Below are 27,538 nucleotides of genomic sequence, written 5' to 3' on the forward strand. Positions count from 1 at the left end.
CCACTCTTCAAGCCATGCTACTCACTAACGCTCTGGTACATGCTTGAGTGTTTTTGCATGGCTGGAATCTGTGCTTGAATGATAACTATGACTCTTGCTTGCCTGCATGGTAGCTGTAGTAACATCCAGATTTTGCGCTCCTGGAATGTGGCCTACTGAGAGTTACATCCTTACATCTGCCCACTTTAGGCTCTGGCTTCATTTACCACCAATATGTGGCTCCTGGAAGGTTCTCCAGGAAGGAATGTTGCCTTTGGGCTGAGAAGGTTTTTGCACACCTGCTTTACAGGAACTACAACTACAACTTGTGTGACTTTTAGTGCCTATGGATTAGCATCAATATATTTGGTCACACATTTGCTTGCTAATAATTGTTATGTATGTGTACTGTTTCAACTCTCTTCATCAGGACCCGGTGCTTAATTAGGGTTTCAAGTCCTGACTTTTCTTCCCTTTTCTATATTCTGAAAATGAAGATTTTGTGTTTTTTCGTTTTTGTTTTTTTAAAAAAGACCAGCAGGTCAAAAAGCAAACAAGCAAGATAAATATGCATTAGCGTAAGCTTGCATCTTCTCTAGCAGCATATTGTTAATGGATTTCTGAGCAGCAAGGCTAAGAGGAAGTGAGGCGAAATGTTCTCGTCTAACCAGGCTGAGATTCTTAAGAAGCACCTTTATTAGAATACCAGAGCTCAGTGTCCTGGCAAAGCATATACCATTCTGGCAATATTACATGCGGAGAAAATGCCAGGCTGGTCATAAAGACCGGATAACTGTACAATATTTCAAAATGTATTCCATAAAACACAGTCCTGAAATCAGCTGCTAATGGCAAGTCAGGAAGTGTGACTAACTTATGAAGAGACTTTTTTTCTATCATAATAGGATACAGTGTTTTAGTGCCTGGAATCTCATTTCCCTGGATAAGTGCAGAAGATTCCAAGGAGCAGTGCTTCACTTTGATCCACTCCTGTTGCCAAGACTGCAAATACACAACAGTGGGGTGGGGGATGGGGAGTAAAAAACAAATGTAGGATGCTACACTGTATGTTAGTGCTTTGTGGAAAAAATAGTATTTTGCAAGTGCAAACTGTTCTTCCTCTTGTTAAGTCAGCAGGAATCTCCAAGCCTACGTATCACTATTTTACCCAATAAGGAATGTATTAAAAGAAAGATAGGGAACCCGTGACACTCCAATTGTTGCTGGAATACAACTGCCTCTCATCTGTTCCAACCAACACAGAGAACGGCCAAGGATGATGGGAATTGGGATCAAACATCTGGAAGGCCAAGGTACCCCACCCCTGATCTATAGAATGGTGGCAGTTCACTCACTCAGATAAGGAGTGGACCACTAACAAGCATAAAACAACACAAATCTTGTGCATCTATTTCAATAATGGTGGAACTGGAAGCACTACAAACTCATACATTTTATTTCCAAATCCTTCACTCTGGGAGGTCAATAACAAATCACACAAGGCAATTCCCAAGAGATGAAATGGGAAACCTCGGCCCCATTTTGTCTCAAATATGTAACAGTAATCACACTTTGGTCCAGCTCAGATATTTAGGAAGCTGACAAGAGGCTTCCCATGGTAGAATAATAGGTGTGCTGCCCTCCTTCCTTCCATGCATGAACCAGGTGTTCCACAAGGTTAATGAATTCATGTGATTCATTATCCTGAAAGCCAGGAAGATTGAGAATGTGTTGTCTTATGTAACTGAGTTTCTGTGCACATGTAATACTGTATGTGGGGTGGAGTGGAGAGTCTGTGCACCCATTCCTATGCCAGCAAAGATGCACAGTAACCCAGACAGTGCTTGGACTAGACCTCCAGGAATGAGTGGAAGCTAAATGGCATGTCACTGAGCAGCCAAGACTTCTATAGATGCTTTAAGACCTTTGACCATAGTCTATCGCCACTTCATCTACATGCCACAATATTATTCAAGCTCATTAGCATTGATAAAGATATAAACTATCAGCAAGACAGGTTCAAAACAGGTTGTTTTGTGTTTTAAAAAAGGTATCAATAAAAAAGATCACAAACTTGCACATTACAGCCACATATCACAGTAATAAAACATCACATTGCTAATGGTTGGACATGACAGTAATCTCTAGTTAAAAAAAAGAAAAAAGAACAAAAAAGGCACAACTGCTTACAAAAATATGTGCAGGGGCCAGCAAATATTAACCCAATGTTGCCACTGAATAGAATTCCCATGCAAGGTGTCAGAAGCCAGCCAAGGAAAGCCTCTCTAATATGGACTGGCATTTTCTTCCATTCGCTAGTAGCTCACAATGCTTTTGAATCCATGTATCTGAAACCTTGTGGCTTTAAAAAACTTCCTCATCTTGGAAACGGCTACCTGCCTCAGAAGCCATGTGTACTTGCACCAGAAAAAGGAACATGTGTGGCTGTTCTGGAAGATATGCCCAGAAACTATTTGTGGCAGCCCCAAAACCAGCCCCATACAAACCCATGGGTTGCTCTTGAAAGCCTTTGAACACCAGCCTCCCCCCTTGCTTCCAAAATACATAACACAACACTTAGCCATACGTGAGTGAGGTGGCTCTCCCAGCACTGGGCCACAGGTCTTGCATGCTTTATTGCCAATTTTCTATGGCTCAGGGCAGATGCAAAGATCAGTTCAATGGAGATTTCTTGCTTGAGCCTCAGGCTGGATGGTCCCACGGATGCTACTGCTGCTGCTGCTGTCGCCACCTGGAATGTCACGGGGATTAACAAGACCCTCTTGGCTCTTCAGCTGCTGATCAGGTTCATCTCCCTCCTCCCTTGCCAGGATGCCATTAGCCAACAGGGCAGGAGGCTCATCCTCATAGTCCTGGGGTGTGTTGAGCATTGGGGACTTGGAACAGACAGTTGATGCAGTAACCATTTTGGATAAGATGGAAACCTCATCTGGCAGTGGTCCCTCTAAGGGAGGCAACTTCTATATCAGAAGAAAGAATGAACTATGAGAATAAAAGCATTTTTGAGACCAGCATATGGAGCATCATTGGCTTTACATATATCAGATCTTCTGGTGAAGCAGGTTGGAATGGAGGAAGGAAAGCACCTAGCTGATATTATGTACCTATTGGGTAACATCTTGAACTAACCCTAACTGGTCATAGTAAAATTGGCAGACAGCATTATTAAAGATAGAGTTACAGAGCACTTGGAAGACTCCCACCACCAAACCAAAACACAGCCCACAGTAAGCTTCACAAGTACTTTGGCTTTGCTGGCTGCCTAGGACTGCAAAGGCATGAAAATACTAAGGCACAGTTTGGGATAATTCCACACCTACCTTCCAGTGAAAAGTGCCTCCTTTTTCCCAATCTCAGTTGTATTGTGAAGGCCTGCATTGCAAGATTAGGTTTTCTTTTTCTGAACACGTATTTCATTGCTGTGCACTACTTACATTTTCCAAGTCAGTAGCAACACCCTCCAGCTCCACTTTCTGGCTGATGCAGCCAAGGAGATGATCCAATACACACTGTTTTGGGTGCATTCCTTTGTCAAAGTGGTTATACATGCCACACCAGAACCTCAAGGAAAGGGGGAGAGAAAAATAGAAACTAAGATCTGCGAAGGGGATGATGATGATGACAATGTAGGTGTGTTTCCTTATTACAGAAAGTGATCTGAAGTTTTTATAAGGTGTAATAACCCCCATCCTCCTCATGTTAAATAAATCTGATAGGAAGAGGTACACTTCAGAATTCAAAAGAGTTTTCGACATTTGATTGATTTAATATTTGTATGCAGCAATTCCAGTAACACTGAACTCAAAGCATCTCACAATAACAAAGCATTAAACATTGGCAAACATTTCTCTCTGGGAAGGGGCTTCTTCACCCAGTGAAGCAGTACAATCCCAGGCAACAACTTTTTTCACAGTTCTGGCCACAAGGGAATTGTGTCCATGCCTTTTGATAGACAACACTGTGTACAACAGTATACACAATCAGTTATTTCTATTGGAATTGCTTCTAGTGAAGGATTTCAAACATGCGTTTTCCTTGTTTTGAGGTCAAGCAAAGCAATAAAATTTTAATTTTTCCTTACAGCAGCCTTCCCCATCCTGGTTCCTTCCAGATGTTGTTGGACTATATCTCCCATCATTCCTGACTATTGGCTGTGATGCCTGGGGTTGATAGGAGTTGTAGCCCAAAACCTCTGAAGAGCACCAGGACTGGGGGAGGCAGCCTTAGTCTCTTCATTTTCATTATGCAGTTACAAAATTAAAGCAGAATCAGCACTGGGACAACTCAAGAGTCAAGGCAGCAGCAAGGTTCCTTGTTTCTCTACTTTCCGGCAATAAGCAACTTTTGTTGTTTAGTCGTGTCCGACTCTTCGTGACCCCATGGACCAGAGCACGCCAGGCACTCCTGTCTTCCACTGCTTCCTGCAGTTTGGTCAATCTCATGTTAGCAGCTAATAAGCAACTTACTGGAAACTAAATGGCAGTGTGTTCGGCCGGAGTTCCTTGTAAGCTGCAAATCCCTTATAGAGAGGGTTTCTGAACTCCTGCTTCTTCTGGAGAAGGAAAGGCCACAGGGAATGAGTCTTCTCAAGGATTCTAGGAAATAAAAAGTGAGTGATTACAGTAGCCAGTTTTTGATGATAGGAGATATAAACAAAAGGATCTAGGGAAGCAGAAGGGTGCTATAGAGGGAGAGAACTGCTGCAATTCAGCCAATCATAGGAAAGAACTAAAAGTGACATAAAACATGCTGCTGCCACCAAAAATGGCAGCCCTGTGTCAAGTTCCTGCATCCCTACCATGAAGCATCCCTTTCAATCTTCCTGACTGTCACCATTACATTGTACACTTTCCCATCTGCAGTAGAACGAGGGTGGTGAGGTGAAATGAGCGGTGTGCTAAGATCAGGACACAGGTTAGTTTCTTGGCATATTACAAAGGGATATTACAGGGGTACCACATTCAATGGCAGGCCCAAATTCTTTGTCATCTGTTATTCCATCCATATACAGTCCCCCTTTACAGGTCTGGCATAGCAGTTCATAGGAGGCAAGACACACCATGGGGGTCTAATGTCAGCTGTCCTCTTATCTTCTTGAGCTTCCTGCAAATCCTGAAGGTTTACATGGAGTTCCAAGAACACACCTCAGGCTGCTTCTATGCGGGAGAACATTATGCAAATACCCTGCTGGATGAAACCAAAGGTCCATCTAGTCCAGCATAATGCTCACCACAGTGGCCAAACAGATTCCTCAGTGAAGCAGGACATAAGGGCAATAGCACTTTCCCTGCTATTACCAGCTACCCAGCAACTGCCTCTGAACATGGAGGTTCCATATAGCCGTCAACTTCTCTCTTATAGATTTGTTTAATCCCCTTTAATGCCATCTCTAAAATATTTTCTGACTCAATGGGACAATGCATTTAAGAAACACATACACATTTGCAGGGGCCTCAACTAATGTTTTTAGAGCATTACAGTGGTACCTCGGGTTAAGTACTTAATTCATTCCGGAGGTCCGTTCTTAACCTGAAGCACCCTTTAGCTAATGTGGCCTCCCACTGCTGCCATGCTGCTGGAACACAATTTCTGTTCTCATCCTGAAACAAAGTTCTTAACCTGAAGCACTATTTCTGGGTTAGCGGAGTCTGTAACCTGAAGCGTATGTAACCCGAGGTACCACTGTACTCTCCAGAGTTCAGGTGGGTTTAGGGAAATTATTCCTTCATTTTAATCTTCAGGGAACAAAGGAGAAAATACTGAATTTTGCCGGCTGGAAATGCCAACTCACTTCATATCTTCCCGGTCCTTGTGACAGGTCCCCAGGAAATTGCCGAACTGGCAGGAATAGACGTGATCGTGAATTTCAAGAAGACACCTCTCATTAAAATCAAATGCACAAGGAAACTGTTGCATGAGCTGCCAGGTACATTCAATGAACTGGGTGAAGACAGGAGACACTTCCTTGGGGTCCCCTTCTAGATGGCCACACCTGGAGAGACAGAAAAGTTTGAGGGTATCATCAAAATAATAATAATAATAATAATAATTTATTATTTATACCCCGCCCATCTGGCTGGGCCTCCCCAGCCACTCTGGGCGGCTTCCATAAAAACCAAAAATACAGTAAAATATCACACGTTAAAAACTTCCCTGAACAGGGCTGCCTTAAGATGTCTTCTGAATGTCAGGTAGTTGTTTATCTCTTTGACATCTGCTGGAAGGGCATTCCACAGGGCGGGCACCACTACCGAGAAGGCCCTCTGCCTGGTTCCCTGTAGCTTTGCTTCTCGCAATGAGGGAACCGCCAGAAGGCCCTCGGCGCTAGACCTCAGCGTCCGGGCAGAATGATGGGGGTGGAGACGCTCCTTCAGGTATACTGGACCGAGGCCGTTTAGGGCTTTAAAGGTCAGCACCAACACTTTGAATTGTGCATTGCTGAAGGAAGACAATAGGTGTTTAACCTTCAGTGGATCCTCATCCTTCACCAAAGAATCTGGTCAGAGGTGTGGAGAATTCAGTTATCCTTCACAAAACTTCTACTGTAATTTTGGCTGGGGGTAGGGAAAAGACAGATTTTAAGGACCTCAAGGAGAGAATCAAGAAAGGGGATGATCTGGTGGAGAAGTAGCAGGAATAAACACTCTGGAGAGATTATTCTGATAGACCAGCTGACCTTATGATTATTAGTAAGGAGGTCTGGGCTTATCTGATGACTAGACAGAAGTTCAGCCTGTAAAATTATGTGTGCCAGTTTGAACTCCCTGAAGGAAAGGCACAATATCAAAGTACTATTATGGTGCCTTGAATGATTATAGCAATATCACTGAATATTCTGTAACAACTAAGATGTTAGTAGGATTTTCTATGGTGACGTTCATGCAACAAGTTTTGGCTTAGCGCAGAGCTCGCAGGGAGGAACTGGGTAAGAAGAGTATGATCTTCCAGGGTTCTAAATTGTGTGAGGAAACTTTGTGGATAGAAACATTTTCAAAGCATTTTATTGGTTCTTATATTATATTTTATCTCATCTATATTGTTGTACACTACCCTGATATTTTATGATGGGGTGGTGTGTGTATGCGCATGCGTACAGGCAACTCCCCACCTGCACACGACCAGCATGTGCGTGAATGACTTGCGCATTGTTTCTGGTAAGAAAAGGGGGCAAGGCGGGGACAGAACAGGCTGGAACTTGCTTGTGCATGTTCTGATGATGTGTGCAGTGACCAGGAACAAAACCCCTCAATAAGCGGAGGACTCCCATGTGTGTGTGTACACACCACCCCTGCCTGAGAAGGTTATGCTTGGGGATGGGCCACAACCCAGTTTTAGAGTATCTACCTTGCATGCAAAAGGTCTCATTTTAAATCTCTGTTGTCTCAAGGTAGGCCTTAAAAAGGCCCCGTGTGCTGTCCTGTGTAGATAATACTGAGCTAGATGAACCAATCATCTGACTTAGAAAAAAGCAGCCTCCTACATACCTAACTGGTGAGGGGTTTAGAGAAGCTGCACAACCTCAAAGGCAGGACTGAGTGTAAAAACTCGTAGTCCTTTGTAGCCAAGCAACTCCAGTTGCTAAGCTGGATGGGAGAGCGCTTAGAGAAGTTTGTCTTATCTGTGGAATTTCTTAGCACAAGTCCTTATCTTTCCTTGTACCAGTTCCACTCTAAGGAGTTCATCAGGTGCTATGCAGAGTTTCTCTCTCTGCATTGTATCCTCACAACAATTCTGTGAGGTAGGTTAGGCTGAAAGCTAGTGGTTCAAAGTCACCCAATGAGCTTCAGTGCTGAATAGGGATATAAATGTTGATGTCCCTAGTCATACTACAGCCCCTTAACCACATTGTAACATCAACGGAAAGCACTTGGCCAAGAAGAGCATATACAAGAAGGATCCCCTTTCCAGACATTCTAATCTTAGCACACAATTTGGATTTTACCTGTGTGAGAACTTGTGGCCCATTGCAATCCATTCCTTTTCTATCAGGACCTTTAATGATAAATTAGAGACAGAAATTAAATTACAAAGTGGCTTACAAAGAAAAATAAGTGGCACCATTCAGGGCAGAACATCAGGACTTACTTCGGGCTAAACAAGTGTAAGACCAGGCTGTCAGGTCCATCGGAAAAACCAACTGTGCCTAAACACCGTCCATTTGATCTTTCAGTGTGGCAGCACCTACACTCTGGAACTCTGCCCATTAACATTAGGCAGGTGTCCTTGCTGTACTGTTTATAGCACTTGCTGAAACCTTTTCTGTAAAGGCAAGCCTACTACAGTATGTAAAGCTGACATGTAATATTATTTTATAACGTATATTTAACTGCTGGTTTTATTTATATTTTGGGTTTCTGTTTTACAGTAATAGGTTTTTAACTCTGGTTTGCATTTTATTTATTATTTAATTATTTATTATTATTATTATTATTATTATTATTATTATTATTATTATTATACCACCCTATACCCTGGGCTTTCAGGGTAGTTCACAGAATAAAATCAAGATATAAAACTATAAAATACATAATAAAAATAACAACAACCCAATAGCACCCCCCCACAAAAAACACATTTTTAAAAGGGGATAGGATGTAAATCAGATTATTGTATATTTTATGTAAACTGCTTAGAGGTGTGTGGTTTTTTTTTTAAAGCACTATACAGATAAGTAAATTAAAAAATTGCAAGCAATGGTTGATCTATCTGGAGCAGGAATTGGGCAAATTTTAACCCAACGAGGCTCTGAAGCAGGAAGAGGGAAAAGAAATCCTCAGCCCACATTTTTCAGTAACAGAAGACCCCACTCCCTTTTCCTGAGAGTACTGGGACAGGGCTTAAGTGTGCTCTCACTGTGTTCTGCAGTCCATTTCAAATGCTGCAAGTCATTCTTAATAAGGCAAGGGTGTCCTCCTGGATGCAAATTATCCAGACCAGTCTTTCCCAAACTTGAGAGTCCAGCTGTTTTTGGGTTACAACTCCCATCATCCCTAGTTAGCAGGACCAGTGATCAGGGATGATGGGAACTGTAGTCCAAAAACAGCTGGAGACACAAGTTTCGGATACACTGGTTTAGACAGAGGACAAGGGAGTAAGGTTTCTAGGGCAGAGTGCAGTGAAGCATTTTGGGGGGACAACAGCTTTTGCTTTTAAATTGTGGATATGTTTGTTACCCCTGGGCTCCTTTGGAAGAACAGTGGGACATAAAGCCAATAACCAAGATAGTGAACAGCAGCAGCAATAAGCTCAAGCCTCAGTGCAGGAAACTCCTCAATGCTCTCCCCAATATTGTTCAGATATAAACAAATTACACTAACACAAATCAATCTGAAGTTCTTTCACTTAGGATTTCTAAAGGTTCTTCTCCCTCCTAAATACAGAGAAAGCTTAAGTTTTTTTTGGGGGGGGGGTAGAAATCATATCCACTGGTGGAGGAATGGCTATGAAAACTAGCTACGAAGAATGGAGTAAAGGGTCTCATGGGACCCTCTTCTCCATCCATGGTAGCTTATTTACCGTAGGAGTTGGGATGGGGAGAAGTGGGAAATGGTAGCTACTATGAAAGCAACAGCGTGATGTAAAACAACAGAAGGCAAAAAGGTAGCCAGTTGTTCCTCTTGCACTGTGAATAACTGAACTGATTTTATTATACCATTGGTGTATATCTAATTAACTTTAAAAGGGTCCAGTGCAGCAATGGCAGCAAACAGCAGCAATGAGAAGCCTAGCATCAATAAATAAAGACATGGTCAATTCAAAGATCTTAATCGTTAATCGTATCTCTCTACTACCCGAAAAGTAGCTGCTTGATAACCTTTGGAATATCATAGCAATTTCAGTTCTTTATTAAATCATGAAGCTCTTGCCAAATGCAGGTCGTTTCAGGGCAAGATCAGAACATCAAGAATTCTGAACATCAGCGTCATGGAGATGCTTTAATAGGGTGAGCATTGTGTGCAAAATAGCTCTAAGTGCCTAGCTATACATGACGAATGAGGCAGTATAATTCTAAACTATACCACATCATGTATGTGTCATATTCTTGAATGCACTCCCACTCCACAGAAAGCTTATAGCATGTAATAAACAAGCACTTCACCATGAGAGATTTTAACACAGCCCTTTCCCTAATGTACTAGTGTGCTATAGGATTTTTTTTATATAGGGGAGGGGGAAGAATAAACAACAACACCTTCAGACTGATGTGGTATAGCCCAGAATTCTACTACCTCATTCTGCACAAGGGAAGCAGCGGCCTATTAAAGGACTGTTAATATGGCAAAGCAACATTTATCAGATCTTTTACAATTTTTCCTCTGCAGGAGGGCTTCTAGAAAGATGCCCAAGGAAGAAATGCATGTGGAGACACAGTAGAACTGAAAAATCCTCATTTCCCTTCCCACAAGTGATTTTTGCTTTCAAAAGCAACACTGCCACACACTTAGATTTCCAATTCTAAGACAAGCATTTCTACATGATATGGGATTGCTCCAGCAGCCCTCCCATGGAAGAAAACAGACAACATACACAGATGCATGACTCATCTCCTCGAAGACCAATTTATGTCAACCTCAGAGTGACATAAAAACCGAAAAACCATTTAGAATCATGAAATGCCTCCAGTGAGTATTTTTTAAGTGCCTGGAAGCATTCTGAGGTACACCTTGGGATCAGATTATGCAGTGCCGCACATACGCTTGTATCTTTAATTATATGAAATGCTTGTCGGCAACGCTGTGCTTATACAATGAGCATATGCATCTCTAATGTAGGACAGACCACGTCAACTTAGAATCCTGACTGTGTGGAGCCCATGATATGGAAATTCAGCAACACATTCCAATATTTAATATCGTTCTTTTCGTTCAAAATAAATCTACCCTCTAATAAAGCCACACAAATATGAATTTGAATCTGATAGCCAATATGTAATGAAATCTCTGAAGCCAGAATGAGTCATATTTCTGTCATCCATTGTGCTGTTTATTTTTAGACAGCAAACCTGCATTCACTGTGGTGTGTGTGTGTTTTCAAAATCAGCATTTTAACTGCCTAATAAGTGTAAGGAAGCTTTAAAAATAATGCTGGTTGTGATTTAACATACAGGGCATTTTGCACAGTAATTCTTCAGCATTTTGCACAGTAATTCTTTCCTTACTATGTCGAGTAGCAGTAGCAGATATCAGGCAGACATAAGTTGATGCATATAGTTGCTAACTTTGTTTACTTTATAATCCTAAAAGGCAGCTTACATTACAGGAATTTGAAATCACAAGTCCCCCAGCACAGTTCCTCTAGAAGGGTTTAAGCCTTTTTCCTCAGTGGATTATAAAGCTATAGCATTCAAAAAGTATCTTGTTGTAAAAACTGGGGAGTAAACCCAAAGAGTGCTAATAAGCAACCTAGTACAACCCTTCACTTCAGTTCTCAAAGAATGTTAATAAATGAAACAATCTCAGTATCAGCTAGCATTCTTGGTTAATTCTTGGTTACCCCACATCACTGCTTGAAAATACAGTGGTACCTCGGGTTAAGTACTTAATTTGTTCTGGAGGTCCATTCTTAACCTGAAACTGTTCTTAACCTGAAGCACCACTTTAGCTAATGGGGTCTCCTGCTGCTGCTGCACTGCCAGAGAATGATTTCTGTTCTCATCTTGAAGCAAAGTTCTTAACCCGAGGTACTATTTCTGGGTTAGAGGAGTCTGAAACCTGAAGCGTATGTAACCCAAGGTACCACTGTATATAAAGAAGTCAAGGGGCATGTCATATATGATATATCAGAATCCCCCAGTCCCACCGCTGTTCAAATTAATTAGATTACAAGCATTCAACAGAAGCAATCAGATGCTTTAATTGGGATTTGTTTACACATAGACCAATTCTAACCATTTACATGAATCGACCATATGGTTTAAAAACAAAAAAGCGAAGACAGATCTTCTCCTGCTCTTACCATAAATCCCTTAAAGGTCCGATAAAAGGGGTCCAAGAGGAGGCTGGCCACTGAGCAGACCTGGGCAGTGCGATCCCAGCCATCAGAGCAGTGCACTAGGACAGTGGCACCTTCATCTTTCACTGCCTATGACAGGTGAGATGGCACACACAAATAAAAACATACCATATAAACCTCCTGAACATTTCACAGCAAAGTATTTTGACTGCTGCTTTAAATAAAATGCTGGATTACATGATACCAATATGGAGAGAAGGCCAAACAATGAACTATGAAGCAGGTGGAGCCTAGAGGACAGATGGGGAACCTGTGATCCTTCAGGTGGTACTGGACTACAACTGCCTTCATCCCTGACTGTGGGCCATGCTGGCTGGTGCTGATGTGAGTTGGGAGTTCAGCAACATCTGGAGGGCACCACGTTTCCCATTCCTAACCTACAGAACACATGACCCCCTCCAACACCCCTCATTTAAGTAGGTGGCCCTCCATTTGTTTTTAATAGCCTGGATATGAAAAAACAAACCTATGATTTCCCCTCTATGGTTCTTGCCATCAAGGACTTTAACGATCTGTTAGTTTTTTTCTGCTGTCCTTAAGAGTGCCCCAACACTGAACAACTTCCTAACCAAGCTGAATAGTGGAACTGCCTCCTCTTGAGCACACTGAAGTGCCAATTCCATGTAAAAGTCATGGAACTATGACAGGTTTAACACAGAAGACCTACTTTTCCTAGTGTTCATTCAAGATCTGCCTCGCCCAAGCACAGCCCAAGCAATAAAGCTTTCACTCCTGCTCTCCCATTTCTCTGATAACGTATATCTTTGGAAATTCAGAGGTGGGCCTTACCTTAGCAAGAAAGACACCAGCATCCATTACAGCTTTAATGTGCCGTAACCAGCCAGAGTTCTCTAAGCCAGTAAGGAAATCACTCATTGAAGGAGATTTCGTTTCACACACTAAAGGAACAAAAGCGGAAGGTATGATAAACATACAACTGTCTCTATCATTATGGAAGTTTCTTCCAAGCATTGAGAAATTGTTTGTGTGAAGGCCACTCAGAAATTGCTACCCAATATAAATTCCTCCTTCATGTAGTCAGAAACTAGGGAGTCTTTCAGCCATGCACCTTGCAAAAGGCTGATTTAAAAGGCATGTTAACTGAGAAGCAAAAATTGTGTTTTTAATAATCTCTTGGGAGCCACTCACAAGTGGCTGGGGCAACCCAGTCAGCTGGGTGGTATATAAATAAAATAATAATTACTATTATTAATATTATCAGGTTATGTGCTTCGCTTAAAAAAAAATATTTTGCAGATTCCTAAACTTCATTCAAGCATGGATTCCAGGGCAGTGTGCATAAAAATTCTAAATATCAATACAATATTAAAACAATAAAAATGAGATGGGAATAAAATCTGAGGAATATTAATCCAAAACGAAGTGGCAAAAGGAGTACACACCATTCGTCCCTTCTGTGGGAGGGTATGCCAAATCCAGGGCAAAACCACCAAGAAGGCCCTATCCTTTGCAGATGCATAATGCATCTCTCCAAGAGATGCAACCCACGGATATGAAAACCTTAATGCTTGGGCAGGCTGGAATGGAAAGAGGCACTCCATCACTGCTATGTACCAAAGGTGAAAAGCCTTTGGGGCATCCAGTCACCTCACAAGGTACCCTCCAAAGTGGAAACACAAACTTGTGTGCAACAAAGTGCCATCAGGTACCGTTCTGATTCAGTTGGCAGCTTGTGAGAAGTGACAGAAAGCCAGCTTATTCACCCTGCAGGATCAGATTTCCCTTGGTGATATCATGACTGGAGAGAATCCTGCCTCCAAACAGCTTGGCCAGGAATGATTCGACCCTCCTCCTCCATATAAAGAAGTTGGTCACTTCTGATTTCACAAGGACGACTCTGAACTCTGCAGCTCAAATAGTTCAAACCCTCCTTTCTCAATATGCTTTAAAATTAAAATGCAGGTGTTTATCCCCCACCAGCTTTCATCTCTCTAAATATTGCTTTTTAGAGCAAGCTGTAACACCAGCAAGCCACTTCAGCAAGCCGGGAGAGCTGCCAGGTTATTTACTCTCCTAATCTCTTGCCTGTCCCACACCTGCAGAGTACACAGGCTCCTGTGTCTACAGTAATTGCTTGTCTTACAGCAAAGTAGCTCAACAGGTGATCATCGCAAGTGGCCAGCCAAAATAAAAAAACCAAACACACCTTCCAGTAGCTTCTGCAGGCTGCTCCTCATAACATGGATGTTTTCGATACCAATGAATTTAAAACGAATGTTGTCGTAGTTATCAACATTCTCATAACCCTTTCCAGCAGCTCGGTTGGCCATGGCATTCAGCTGGAAAAATTGGGTAGCAAAAAATGATTATGCACAGCCCTTTCTGATACATACACACCCACTGGCCCTCTTTAGCATTATTTGAAAAAGTAACTTAAAAAGTGGAATTCATGCTATATACAGTGTGGTGTCTCACAAAAAATTCTAAGACAGAAACTAGAACATTATCAGAACTGCAAGGCTACAATCCTACAATAATGTTCTCCTCTTTCCCCTAGGGATGCTAAATATTAAATGATGCATCGTCAGTATTTTTTGCCACATCCTGCAAGTAGCAGCCGATTAAGAGGAGATAAATATGCCTTCCCTGACCTGGTGCCTTCCATATGCTTTGGACCATAACTCCCATTGTGCAGGCTAGGGTTAATGGGAGTTTCTGCCCAAAACATCTGGAGAGCATCAAGTTGCAGAAGGCTGGTTTAAAAGGCATACTAACTGAGTAGCAAATATGAAGTGACTGGCAGATCCTTTTGTGCATGTGTGAGAAGCATCAGTAGTGTCAAGAGCTGGTAACGCTTTTTCTGCTGATGGCCACATTCCCTTGTGGATAATCTGTTGTGGGAGGTACATGCAGTGGTGGGCTGGGAAGAACAAAATGTGAGCAGGTCACACTCTTCTCTATCTTTTTGCCAACCTCTTTCCTCCTCTTTCCCTCCTTCTTATCACCTGCAAGAAGTTAGCCCAAGGTCCACATGAAACAGTCCAAGGACTATGTAAGGCCCACCCATGAAACTAGGAAAAGGATGTAATGATTCCCCTCCCTAGCAGAATCCCTTTAGGGCCACACTGTGTTTAGGCAATGTCAAAGTCAGAGTTGTTGACCACACAAGTGCCCACAGATCCCATGAAGTGATACCTTTGGCCTTGTGTCTACAACATACATGAAGGGACTTCCTGGATTAGCTTCCCTAAGTGCTTGCAGCAGCTGTTCATCCTCTGGGCAACGAGCACTTAACCCAGACAAGGGCTGACTACAACGGCATATTGCAGCCTGAAAGACACAAGAGTATGTCACGTGTAGCAGGTAAGAAGTTCTCCAGCACAGAATTGTGCAGTAAGGCACCTGCTTTTCTCCACCCACCACTTGCAGATAGAAGCAGCAGTGTATTAAGCAATTGCCTTGGTCTACCAACATGCATAAATATTATGAGAGAAACTTTTATGAGAGTATACAGAAGTGACACAATTGTAGGGAGGGAAACCAATTTATCTTTTAACAGCTGTTTGAAGTTTATCTGGCCTGCCAGTGCTTAGGAGGGTTAGGAGAAACAGCTTTAATTCCAAGAATACCTCCTTTTGGATGAGACAGTGCCTTTTGTGAAATGAGATCATCACCCTCATATCCATTTACTTTTGATCATCATTCTTCTCCCAAACCAGTGACAATGCTGAGTAACCAGAATACTGGCATGAAAACGCATATACCACCAACCAAGGGAAGTTCCCCCCAAATGCAGTAACAAAATAATTCTGTCCATACTTGAACCTAGGGCACTGCAAGGACAGCAAAGTTAAAAGCTAAATGCTCAGCATTTTATTCCACAATGAGAACCAGTGCCATTTAAATCAGGCCAACAATGAATAAAAGAGGGTTCTCTGTTGCAAGCTATTTCCTGTTTTAAAAAGCTGAGATTAGCAGAGTTGAAATATAATTAGCTGAACATTGCCCAACATAACCAGATCTGTAGTTTTCAAGAAGAAAAATGCTCTTCTGAATTGATCTGAATGAAGTGTTGCCACCAAGTTCTGTGCAAAATGGAACTGAGTAAGAGAGTTTCAGGTGAGACCAAGAGGAGAAGCTTACTGCTGTCCATGGGGTTTCCCATAAAGAGATTCTGGCAAGGCCCCCACTGAGTCACCACAAGGCCAGAGCCAAGGCATCTGTGTGCACTGAAGACTTCACCAACACTTGCAGGCTGAGGTGCATATAGCCAGGAGCTGGTTCTCCCCATCATTCCTGCATTGTCTCCCTAGGACAATGTGGGGTGTGTGTGGAAAAGGAGACACCAAAAAATTGCTGTACATGCCTCAGCCAGCCAAGAGCTAATAGTCATCAGGAGCCAGTAGTTGCTGAACCATCTAACTTTACTCATTTCACCTCCACATCCCCTCCACAAATTGTGGATGAAACCCAGCTGGAAAATCAGAATTCCAGGCTCCTGATTTTAGGAGTCCAGTTTAAAACTGTAATAATATTTAATTTTAAGAAGCTGCTTTTCCTCATCTCTTCTCTAAATGAAATTCTGAAAAAAGAACATCTAGTCAATTTAGGATGGGCCCCCCAAAACTGGGCAAAATAATTTTGGCCGTGCTATGTCGTAAAGCGATAAATCATGGCCAAAATTATTTTGCCCAGCCACTTCTGTAAAATGTTGCCAAGAAGTCATATGGTATGGTAGAGGAAGAGAGAAGACATGAGCAATATTTACATGTGTTTAAAATGTAAAGCTAAAATAGTTTCAAGGTAGCAATTTCAGTACAAGAAGACAAGACTGCCCTCTGTATCAATAAGCATTGCCCAAGGCTTGATCTATCCTAGCGGTGGGGAACCTGTGGCCCTCTGCATGTTGTTGGACTTCAGCTCCAAATATTGATACTGATCAAGGAAGATGGGACCTGTTGTCCAGTAATGTCTGGAGAGCCATTGGTTCCCCACCCCTAGTCTACACATACAGCACAATCAGGTTGAGTCCTGAGGAAGACGACGGGATTGACTATGGAGGAAGACCAAAACCCCATGAAAAGCAAAGCATGTGTTACTAACATTATTCTCTTTGTAGAAGTAGGAAAGTGCTGGTATCCGACCCCGGCTTCGAAACTTTGAGCTCCCCAGCACCATTGCCCTAGTAGCTGCTTTAGGCACCACTAGATCTGGAGAGTATGTGCTGCAAACCTAAGATACAAAAAGAAATGAAATGGAGAGAGGACTGGAATCTTAAATTATTAACTTGTTGAGGCATTTATTACAGGTTTGCAATTAGCAGCTGCTGGCTCTAACAACTCAACATTGATATTAAAGCTAAGTTAACTGCAAATGTGTTAAGGTGTTTAGCAGTATTTGTTCAGGAGTAAGATACTATTGCTACAAGCAAGCACCAAACACTCATTCTAAATTGCTCTGACTGACAGAATGCACAACATTACTGTTCATTATGATCTAGAAGAGTGTCTTCTACAAGTGATCTTTCTGCAAGTGTCCTGGACATGTAAGGTCAGTTTGATTAACAAGTCAGACCTTTTCAGTTGTAGTTTCACTGTTGTACAATTCCCCAGGGAAAGCTCACCAAACCCAACAGTAACTGTTTTCAGGAGATGTGTTACAGGACCCTTTTATGTGTGGTTTGTTTCAACAGTCTTTTATAGAATGCAAGGCTAGAGAGAAGAGCAGGTTTTCTCCCTGACCTTGTACTGTTTCTCATAGATTTATTATCTCCTTAATACACCTTATTGCAATATAAAAGCTTGTATCCCAAAACAAGTGATGCATAATTAGTTCAGTTTTATCCTTCCTTAACATATCCAACCTTATTTTATAAAATTATGGGCCTTTTCCAAATGGCTTTCCAGCCTTCCAGAGCCCCATCCATGGGATGTCCAAATCACTTAAGACATACTTAACCAAGTTAAGAGTAAAGGGAAAATAGAAGGGGTTTTAGGGTTGGTTTTCTTTTTTGAGATTCTTTATCTGCTGCCCCCAGAAATCAAAGGTTCCACCTCTGTACTTTCAGCATTCAGCTTCATTCTACTGGCTCACATCCATTCCATCACTGCCTCCAAGCACTGGTCTAACACCTCACCCGCCTCTCCTGATTCAAAGGGAACAAAGAGGTAACGCTCTCGGTGTCATCTGCATATTGATGACGTGTCACTCCAAATCTCATGACAACAGCTCCCAGAAAATTCAAATAGATGTTAAATAACAACAACAACAATTTTATTATTTATACCACAACCATCTGGCTAGGTTTCCCCAGCCATTCTGGGCGGCTCCCAACAGAGGACTAAAAACAGAATAAAACTTCAAACATTAAAAACTTCCCTAACAGGGCTGCCTTCAGATATATTCTAAAAGTCAGATAGTTGTTTATTTCCTTGACATCTGATGGGAGGGCGTTCCACAGGACGCACACCACTACCGAGAAGGCCCTCTGCCTGGTTCTCTGTAACCTCACTTCTCGCAGTGAGGGAACCGCCAGAAGGGCCTCAGCGCTGGACCTCAGTGTATGAGATGAACAATGGGGATGGAGATGCTCCTTCAGTTATACTGGGCCAAGGCCATTTAGCGCTTTAAAGGTCAGCACCAACGCTTTGAATTGTGTTCGGAAACGTACTGGGAGCCAATGTAGGTCTTTCAGGACTGGTGTTATATGGTCTCGGCAGCCACTCCCAGTCACCAGAGCATGGGGGATAAGATGGAATCCTGCAGGATACCAGAGGACAACTTCCATGGTGCTGAACAGTAGCCTACTTTCTGGAAATGGACCTGGAGGTAGGAGCAGAGTTACTGAAATACAGTGCCCCCAACCCTTACCTCCCTGAGCTGCCTCAAAAGGATACTATGGTCAACAGTATCAAAAACTGCTCAAGGAGTAGGAGCAGGGGCACAGTCTCCACATCTCTCTCCTGATAAATGTTATCAACTACGATGACAAAAGCTGTTTCAGTGCCACGACCAGGTCTGAAGCTGGAAGGGATTGGATCCAAGCAATCAGCTTCCTTTGAGCATGCCTGAAGTTGGACTGCCAACACCTTCTCAAGCACTTTGCCCAGAAAAAGGCATATTTGCCACTGGAAAATAGTTGGTATTCTTCTGCTTATTTATATCCTGCCTTTAAGGATATTCATCTTTTGAAGCAGCTCACAAGTAAAATAAAAAATACATGAATAAAATTAAAATGAAAAATGTAACGAGCCATTGGAATGAAACACTGCATTAAGCTGCTGTCTGAACAGGAATTACCTCATAGTCTTTGTTAAAATCGGTTATTTCCCAATAGTCATTTGGAATCCCCATGCGCTGGTAGTCTACTTTGACATCTATCAGCTTCCAGCCCATCTCCCGGTTCTCTTTGGGCATTTTGGGATTGTAAGAGAATGCATAAAGCTCTTCCGGTTTCACTAGAGCACAAAAACAATTTTGAAAGAGGAAAAAGTTAAGTGATTGTGTAAGCCAGAATCCTTCATAAATCACAGGTACACATACACACACACAAGTGGAATCAGGAGTAGGGATGGATTACTCTGCAAATGTGCTCTGCTGGGTTACTTGTTTTTCCAGTTTTAGGCTCAGCGTGCTTTATTTATGCTTTTTTAAAATAGATAAATAAATGTGCCATTTTAAAACGGCATACGCTTTTCTTTTCAAGTCAGCACAAAATCTGTACTCATTTTTTTGGCAATTCCCCTAATATAATTATTTTCTATGGGGTCTGGGTGGGGACAGTTCATTCACTATTATACATATTTTTGCACACACGTTCCTCTAACATGTGCTTTTTTTATATACACATTTTTGGTGGGAAAACTGCATTACAAAAAACTGCATCACAATTCAGAGAAGTGTGAATCTAAAAGGATAACTGTGTTTTGGTTTAGAAGGTGTGAATTAGGTAAAATAGAATCACAGAACTGTCGGGTTGGAAGGGACCCTGAGGATCATCTAGTCTAATCCCCTGCAATGCAGGAATATGCAGCTGTCCCATATGGGAATCAAACCTGCAACCTTGGTATAATCAGCACCACACTCTAACCAACTGAGCTATCCAGCTGATGTTTGAGCTGTAGCAGTAAAACAGAACAAATTTCTCCTCTATCCTCATCGAGAGGTTTCCTTTGTGTTCAGTTTTGTTCCAATTTCAGATTTTGTTTTAACAGCCTCCCCCAGCCATGGGGAAAAAAGCCCTTAAATTACTAATTCACACGACATTTACCAATGTTCCCTCCTATTCATCTACATATACATATGATTGTCCATTCCACTGTTAAAAGAAAGAACAAACTTTCATGAAGCTTCTGCAACAGGTTGAATGGGAGGTACATGGTTTTTAGGTGCCAAGAAAGAATATTTCTATTTGCCCAGGCCTTTAGGCTCCTTCTCAAAACAAAACAAAACCACTGATACTTTTATTGTTTACTATTGTTAAAAAGAATTTTGGTGCTCTGTGAGGTTATAAGTTTTTATTGTGAAAGACCCATGGATATATTTTAGAATACCACTATTATTATTATTAATTACCATCACCATCACCATCCAATTTCCCCCCAGTCTGGGAATTGAGGTGGCTTATAGATGAAAATACAAAAACACAGATAAAATAGAAAAAGCTAAACCCTAAATTCTACACTTAAGCAGGAATAACCAGCTGCACAAAAAGAAGATGGGGGACATCTGGATTGTACACAGATAGGATCTAGGGATCTTCGTAGACTACAAATTTAAAATGATACAACAGTGTGATGCAGCAGCAAAAAAATAACACTATTCTACGCTGCATCAACAGAAGTCTCTTGTTCAGCTCAAGAGCAGTGACAGTACCACTCAAGTCGTCAAGTCCTTTTATTACGGTCAATGACCGCAATAAAGTATCAAAAAATAGTACCACTCTATTCTGCCTTGGTCAGACCACATCTGGAATACTGTGACCAGTTCAGGGTGCCACTATTTAAGAAGGATGACAAGCTGAATGTGAGCAGAGGAGGCAACCAAGATGATCAAGGGCCTGGAAACCAAATCTTATAAGGAACGGTTGAGGAAGCTGGGTATGTTTAGCATGTAGAAGAGGTGATGGAGAGGAGATATGATAGCCACTGTCAACTGTCTAAAAGGCTGTCACATGGAAAATGAAGCAAGCTTGTTTTATCCTGCTCCAGAGGCTAGGATGTGAATACTGGACTCAAGTTATAAGAAAGAGATTTCAGCTAAACAATAGGAATAACTTTCTGATGGTAAGAGCTAGTCAACAGTGGAATGGACTCCCTTGGAAGGTTCTGCACTCTCATTCATAGAAGGTTTTTAAGCAGAGGTTGGATCTGTCATGCATGCTTTAGCTGAGATTCCTGCATTGAGGAAGTTGCACTAGATGACGCTCAGGTTCCCTTCCAAATCTACAATTCTATGATTCTATGGATGTGCAATAACCCCAAAAGATGCCTTTGTACATACCGTATTTTGCACCCCATAGGACGCACCTAGTTTTTTTGGGGTGAAATAAAGGGGAAAAAAATATTTCCCCCCCCCAGGTGCGGGGCTGGAAGAACCAGGTCAGGGAACAGCGGGAAGGCGCGCTCCGCCTCCCCGCTGTCCCCCGAGCTTGTGGGGCTGGCGATGGGGAGAAGTGCGCTGAGCCCGGGACTGCAGGCAGCTCTGCGCAGCCATCGGGAGCCGGGCAGGACTTCGCACCCCGCTCCTGATGGCCATGCAGAGCTGCGCTGAGCCCGGGACTGCAGGCAGCTCTGCGCAGCCATCAGGAGCCGGACGGGACTTCGCGCCCCGCTCCCGATGGCTGCGCAGAGTTGCGCTGAGCCTGGGACTGCAGGCAGCTCTGCGCAGCCATGGGGAGCTGGTCTCCCGAGGGTTGCGGATAGCTTCCTGAAGCCTGGAGAGTGAGAGGGGTCGGTGCGCACCGACCCCTCTCGCTCTCCAGGCTTCAGCGAAAGCCTGCTTTCGCCCCATAGGACGCACACACATTTCCCCTTCATTTTTGGAGGGGAAAAAGTGCATCCTATAGGGCGAAAAATACGGTATATGACCAAAACCTGTAGGTAGCCACATTGGTCCTTTGGAGATGAAGTCAAACATAAAAGCATTTATAGTACTTTTATCATCAGAGGTTAAGAAAGCTTTGCAGGCCTTTCTGGTGAGGCAGACATTTGACATTATCAAGATTTCTGCTCCCTCTTACATAGTACAAGGTCGGGGGGGGGGAATACCTTGCTCTTTTCTCTGGGAAGAGGCTTGTTTTGGTTTTGTGCTTGCATTCAACAAGTAAAGAGCCAAAACAAATCCAAGGTTTCAGCCCACAGGGATCATATTCTCAGGCTAACTCCAATCTTAGTGTAGAATGTGAAAACATGTAACCTTGCTGATTAGGACCAACCAAAGAAGTCTCCAAAAAAGAAAAGAAGGAAAAGGGGAATAAGCAAACTTTTGCTGGATGTTAAAGAGGGAAAAAAGAACCAGGGAGAACACATCCAGCTTGTGGGCTTCCCAAAGGTATCTGCTTGGCCACTATGACACAGGATGCTGGACTAGAAAACCATTGGCTTGATCCAACATGTTATTCTTATGTTTTTGGGAAGCAATATGCAGAATAAATTAGATTAGGCTCATGTTGCACCAAAGACTAATGAAACAGGCAGCAATGGCTGCTCTCCCTTGGAAATCAGAAAAACAAGCTGTCATTCTGTGGTGTTTCTAGCACTAATTGGAACACCTGGGTTTTGCTGCTTGTGTGTAGGTGCAAAGTTGATCATGTGGGTGCCTGAAACTATCTAGTTAATGCAAAATGCAGCAGCTTGGCTGTTCACTGTGCAAACATATCACCATCTTATTGCACCACTGCTTTAAAAAATTGAACGCAAGTGGAGGAAAGATCCCAATGAATGCAATCAAACACTGGTAAGGGCTCATTATTGAGCCTACCTAGTGGCAGTGAAGGCAGAAAAGAAGGCATACTTTGCTGACTCCATTGCATTCTTGTTATGTCATCTGGCAGAGCTTTTCCGGGTTGTATGGGGCCTTTTATAGGCTGGCCCAAAGGAGGTGATAGAACCAACAGTAGCTCACTATGACTTGTTTGCAAAGCATTTTGAGGATAAAATTGCTTGCATCCACCAAGACCTTGACTCTGCTGTTATAGCAAATGGCTCTCATGGGGTGTCTAGAGCACAGTCTAGTCCTGTTGTGTTGGATGAGTTTCAGTTGGTAAGGCCTGAGGATGTGGACAAGGTGCTAGGATCAGTCAGGGCAACCACTTGTGCTCTAGACCTTTGTCCCTCTTGGCTGATAAAAACCAGCAGGGAGGGAACAGCTGGCTGGGCCAGAGAGGCGATGAATGCATCCTTACGAGAAGGGGTGGTCCCTGCCTGTTTGAAGGAGGCAGTGGTAAAACCACTCCTTAAGAAACCTTTCCTGGATTCAGAAAACCTAACTAACTACCGGCCAGTTGCTAATTTCCCTTTTCTGAGCAAGGTTCTGGAATAAGTGGTTGCAGACCAGATTCAAGCACTTTTGGAAGAAATTGATTTTCTGAATCCATTTCAATCAGGGTTTAGGCCCAGTTTTGGCACAGAAACTGCTTTGGTTACCCTGTATGATGACCTCTGTTGAGAGCGAGACAAGGGAAACATGTCCTTGTTAATTCTTCTTGACCTCTCAATACCATCAACCATAGTATCCTTCTGGAGCGACTGTCTGAACTAGGAGTGCGTGGCACTGCTTTGTGGTGGTCCAGTCCTACTTGGATGATCATTCTCAGAGGGTGTTGCTTGAGGAATACTTTTCAGCCCCGTGGAATCTTCAATGTAGGGTTCCACGGGGCTCAATCACCCCCCCCCCATGTTGTTAAACTTCTACATGAAACCGCTGGATGGGGTTATCTGGAGGTTTGGAGTACGCTATCAGAAGTATGCAGATGACACTCAGCTCTATTTCTCCTTTACAACTGCAGGTGATGCAGTGGAAGTGCTGGACCAGTGTCTTGCCTTGGTAATGGACTGGATGAGATCCAACAAACTGAGACTCAATCCAGATAAGATTGAGGCACTGTTAGAGGGTGGTTCCCTAGACCAGATGGGTGGGAGGTCGCCTGCTCTTGATGGGGTTACACTGCCTGTGAAGGAGCAGGTTCATATCTTGGGGATACTACTGGATCCTTTGCTGTTGCTCGAGGCTCAGGTGGTCTCAATGGACCGGAGTACCATCAGTCGTCCAGCTATGCCCCTATCTGGACAGGGATAGCCAAACTACTGTTGTCTATGCTCTGGTAACCTCAAGGTTAGATCACTGGAAGGCATTATATGTAGGACAGCCTCTAAAGAGTTTGGAAACTTCAACTAGTGCAGAATTCAGTGGCCAGGTTACTCACTGGAGCAAGACAGTTTGAGCATATTACACCAATACTGGTCTGACTGCACCAGCTATCAATTAGTTTACGGGTCCAATTCAAAGTGCTGGTTTTGACCTATAAAGCCTTAAACGGCTCAGGACCGCAATACCACAAGGCCTGCCTCATTCCATATGAACCTACCCAGATAATCTACTGAAGCCCTTTGTGTGCCTCCTCCTTGAGGTCTGGAGGGTGGCAACACGAAAACGGGCCTTCTCTGCAGTGGCTCCCTGTCTGTGTAATGTTCTCCTCAGGGAAGTTCATCTGGCGCCTTCATTATACACCTTTAGGCACCAGGCAAAAACATTCCTTTTTAACCAGGCCTTTGGTTGATTTGACTGACATCCTATGCCCTTTTAAAATGTGTTTTTTGGGGGGTGGCTTATTGGGTTGTTGTTATTTTGATTACACATTACACATTTTGTGGTTTATATTTGGATTTTGTTCTGCGAACCACCCTGAGACTTCCAGGAAAAGGCGGTATATAAATTCAATAAATAAATGTATAAAATTTCACTGGCTGCCCATTAACTACTGAGCCAAGTTCCAAGGGGCTGGTACTGTTACACAAAACTTTATACAGCTTGGGAGTTGATTCCTAAAACAGGATCTCATCTCTTATATCCCTTATATCCTCTGCAGGAGAAGGCATTCTGCAGATACCATCTCAGCAGGTCTGCTCCATATAATGTAGGAAGTGGGACTTTAATGTGGCAGCATCTACCCTTTGGAACTCCCACCCATTACTTTTCAGACAGATGCCATCTCCATTGGTCCCTACTGAAGACCTTCCTTTTTCAGTTATTACTGTTAAATTACAATGAGATGCTTCACAGGAAGCAATTCATAAAGAAACTGAAATAAATAAATATGTTTGCTTGTCATCTGAACCTGATAACCTCATCTGCCTAGAACTGTTACAGCAAAATGATGCTCTTGGATTTGCTGGGAAAACATGGTAGCTCTCTGAAACATTATTGTCAAACTCAGTGACAGCTTTGAAATTCAAACAGATCAACAATAACTCACTGCTTGCCTTTTCACTCCCTGCCTTTCCAGGCCTCCTTCCTTTCCGTTGCAAAATGCAAATCCAATCGATAACTTACCCTGTTGACTCTCAAGTAAGCAGATTCTCCAGAGACAGATTGGTCTCTGCCAGCATCTGATAAAATAGCCAGTTTGCCAAACAGGTAACCTTCAACCGTCAGTCACCCACTAGTGAATAATGAGTAATTATTTGTGCTCTGCTGAGGAAAGACAGTGTGGGATTCTGTGGAGGTACTGAACCACAACAAAACTATGGGTATTCAAGCACAAAAGAAATAAAGACCACGATGCCCTAAATTAGAGAGAAAATGGAAGCTGCTGGCAGGACTCTCTAGTGCAGCCTGCCCCCCAATCTGGTACTCTCCATTTGATTCCCATCAATTCTCATCAGCCCTGTTCTAGATGGAACTGATGGGAAATGTAGTCTAAGTCACCTGGAGGACACTAGGTTGAGGAATGCTGCACGTGAAAGATATTCTAATCTCAACAGTGTCCCGAGGAGCTTCATCAGGCCTATGCAGGGTCCCCAATACAGCCTGTAGGATTTCTTCCAGATCCTACACAAATTGCTCTGTCTTCAAAGGTGAGGAAGCCAGCTCATCCATGGCCCATTATTACATGCAATAAGGTATTAAGTGCAGATAATTTTTTTCTGTTATCATATAGGTCCTATAAACGCTGAAACAGTATCTATTTTTTCCAGTTTTAGTGACTAGAGTAGGGTTGCCATATGTCCTCTTTTCCCAGGACACATCCTCCTTTCCATGGGTATGTAAAACAAGAGTCATTATAGCAATCCATAGTTAAAAGTAAAAGTCAGCAAATGTGTTCTCTTTTTTGCTCTTAAAAATATGATTCTAAAATGAAACTGATAATGTAATTGATCACCACACAATCCAGGCACTTTCCCCTCTCAACAATAACTACTTTTGAGGGTTGCTTTGTGGTTTATTATGGATTTCATGTGTTTTATTTTCATGTGTGCTTGTGCTCTTAAATACACTGCAAGTCACTTGGAAATCTTCTTTGTGCGACAAGCAACTAACAAATTTAATTACTACCCACCAACATCAAATCACTGCAGAAATCTTTTAAGCAGAATACAAATACTCTTGACTAGCAATCAGGAACCTGCAGCCCTCCAGATGTTGCATGGCTACAGTTCCCATCATTCTTGACCGGCAGGGACTGATGGGAGTTAAAGTCCAAAAACTTCTGGAGGGCCTCAGGTTCCTTCTTTAAAGGGCCAAAAGATTTTTTTTTTAACTTTAAAGACAATTTTAATCTATACAAACACCAAAACAAAATTAATGTTTTAATCATTACCAACATTCTGAGAGGAGAAAATGCAAAGTATTTCCACTCTTTTAACAGCGATGGAAACAGTTGGAGCTATTGATGCTTTCCTTTCTTCCTGTCTGGTTTAACAAGAGCTCAAAGTTCAATAACCAAAGCTCATCATCAACAAGCACTTGCATTGCCAGGGTATGAAATATAGGAATCAGACCATTGGTGTATCCACTCAGTACTGTCTGCCTTGGCTGGCTGTGGAAATCCAGATAGACAGGTGTCGTTTTTTGCATACCTGGAGATGCCAGAGATTGAACCTGGAATCTCTGTCATGCAATGCAAGTATTGTATCACTAAGCTAAGTTCCTTCCTCCATATGGAAGCAAACTGCACTTTCCAAGTACCTGGTTGAGAAAGTTTCAGCAGGGAAGTGTAGACTTCATGACAGTCCCGCTCATGACCAATAATAAAGTGAGCAACACGGAAATTCTTGCAGTGAATAAGCAGTGGACAGCCAGATGCGGTCAGAGGCAGTTTCTCCACAGTAGCAATATGGTGGTGGAGAATCTGTAAAAAAAAAAGAGGAAGAAAGCTTACAGGGTCAATACTGACTGCAGCTTAAAAAGCCATTCTGACTGAATTCTAACTAAAACTAGAGACTATTTACATTATAGAAAAACCAAATAGTCAGTATTTATGACTGAGAACTACAATTTGTCATGAAAGATGTAATTTTACTTCTAGAAAGTTAAATCTCTCAGTTAGGCCATCATACACCACAGC

General features: G+C 42.6%; 1 protein-coding gene across 1 annotated transcript in view; it reads right to left on the minus strand.

The window, feature by feature from the left end:
- Positions 1-508: 508 nt before the first annotated feature.
- The window catches only part of MTMR8 (myotubularin related protein 8), a 34,568-nt gene continuing 7,538 nt past the window's right edge, over positions 509-27,538 (minus strand). The window contains exons 3-14 of the mRNA XM_053374056.1: positions 27,160-27,322; positions 19,273-19,430; positions 17,077-17,205; positions 15,169-15,303; positions 14,180-14,312; positions 12,802-12,911; positions 11,956-12,081; positions 7,943-7,992; positions 5,792-5,992; positions 4,467-4,595; positions 3,435-3,561; positions 509-2,960 (exon numbers count right to left, since the gene is read on the minus strand). Of these exons, the coding sequence (XP_053230031.1) occupies positions 2,658-2,960; positions 3,435-3,561; positions 4,467-4,595; positions 5,792-5,992; positions 7,943-7,992; positions 11,956-12,081; positions 12,802-12,911; positions 14,180-14,312; positions 15,169-15,303; positions 17,077-17,205; positions 19,273-19,430; positions 27,160-27,322 (1,764 nt within the window). The 3' untranslated portion in view covers positions 509-2,657. The remainder of the gene's footprint in view (positions 2,961-3,434; positions 3,562-4,466; positions 4,596-5,791; positions 5,993-7,942; positions 7,993-11,955; positions 12,082-12,801; positions 12,912-14,179; positions 14,313-15,168; positions 15,304-17,076; positions 17,206-19,272; positions 19,431-27,159; positions 27,323-27,538) is intronic.

The sequence above is a fragment of the Podarcis raffonei genome, chromosome Z, assembly GCF_027172205.1.
Source record: "Podarcis raffonei isolate rPodRaf1 chromosome Z, rPodRaf1.pri, whole genome shotgun sequence".
In the NCBI taxonomy this organism is placed as follows: Eukaryota; Metazoa; Chordata; class Lepidosauria; order Squamata; family Lacertidae; genus Podarcis; species Podarcis raffonei.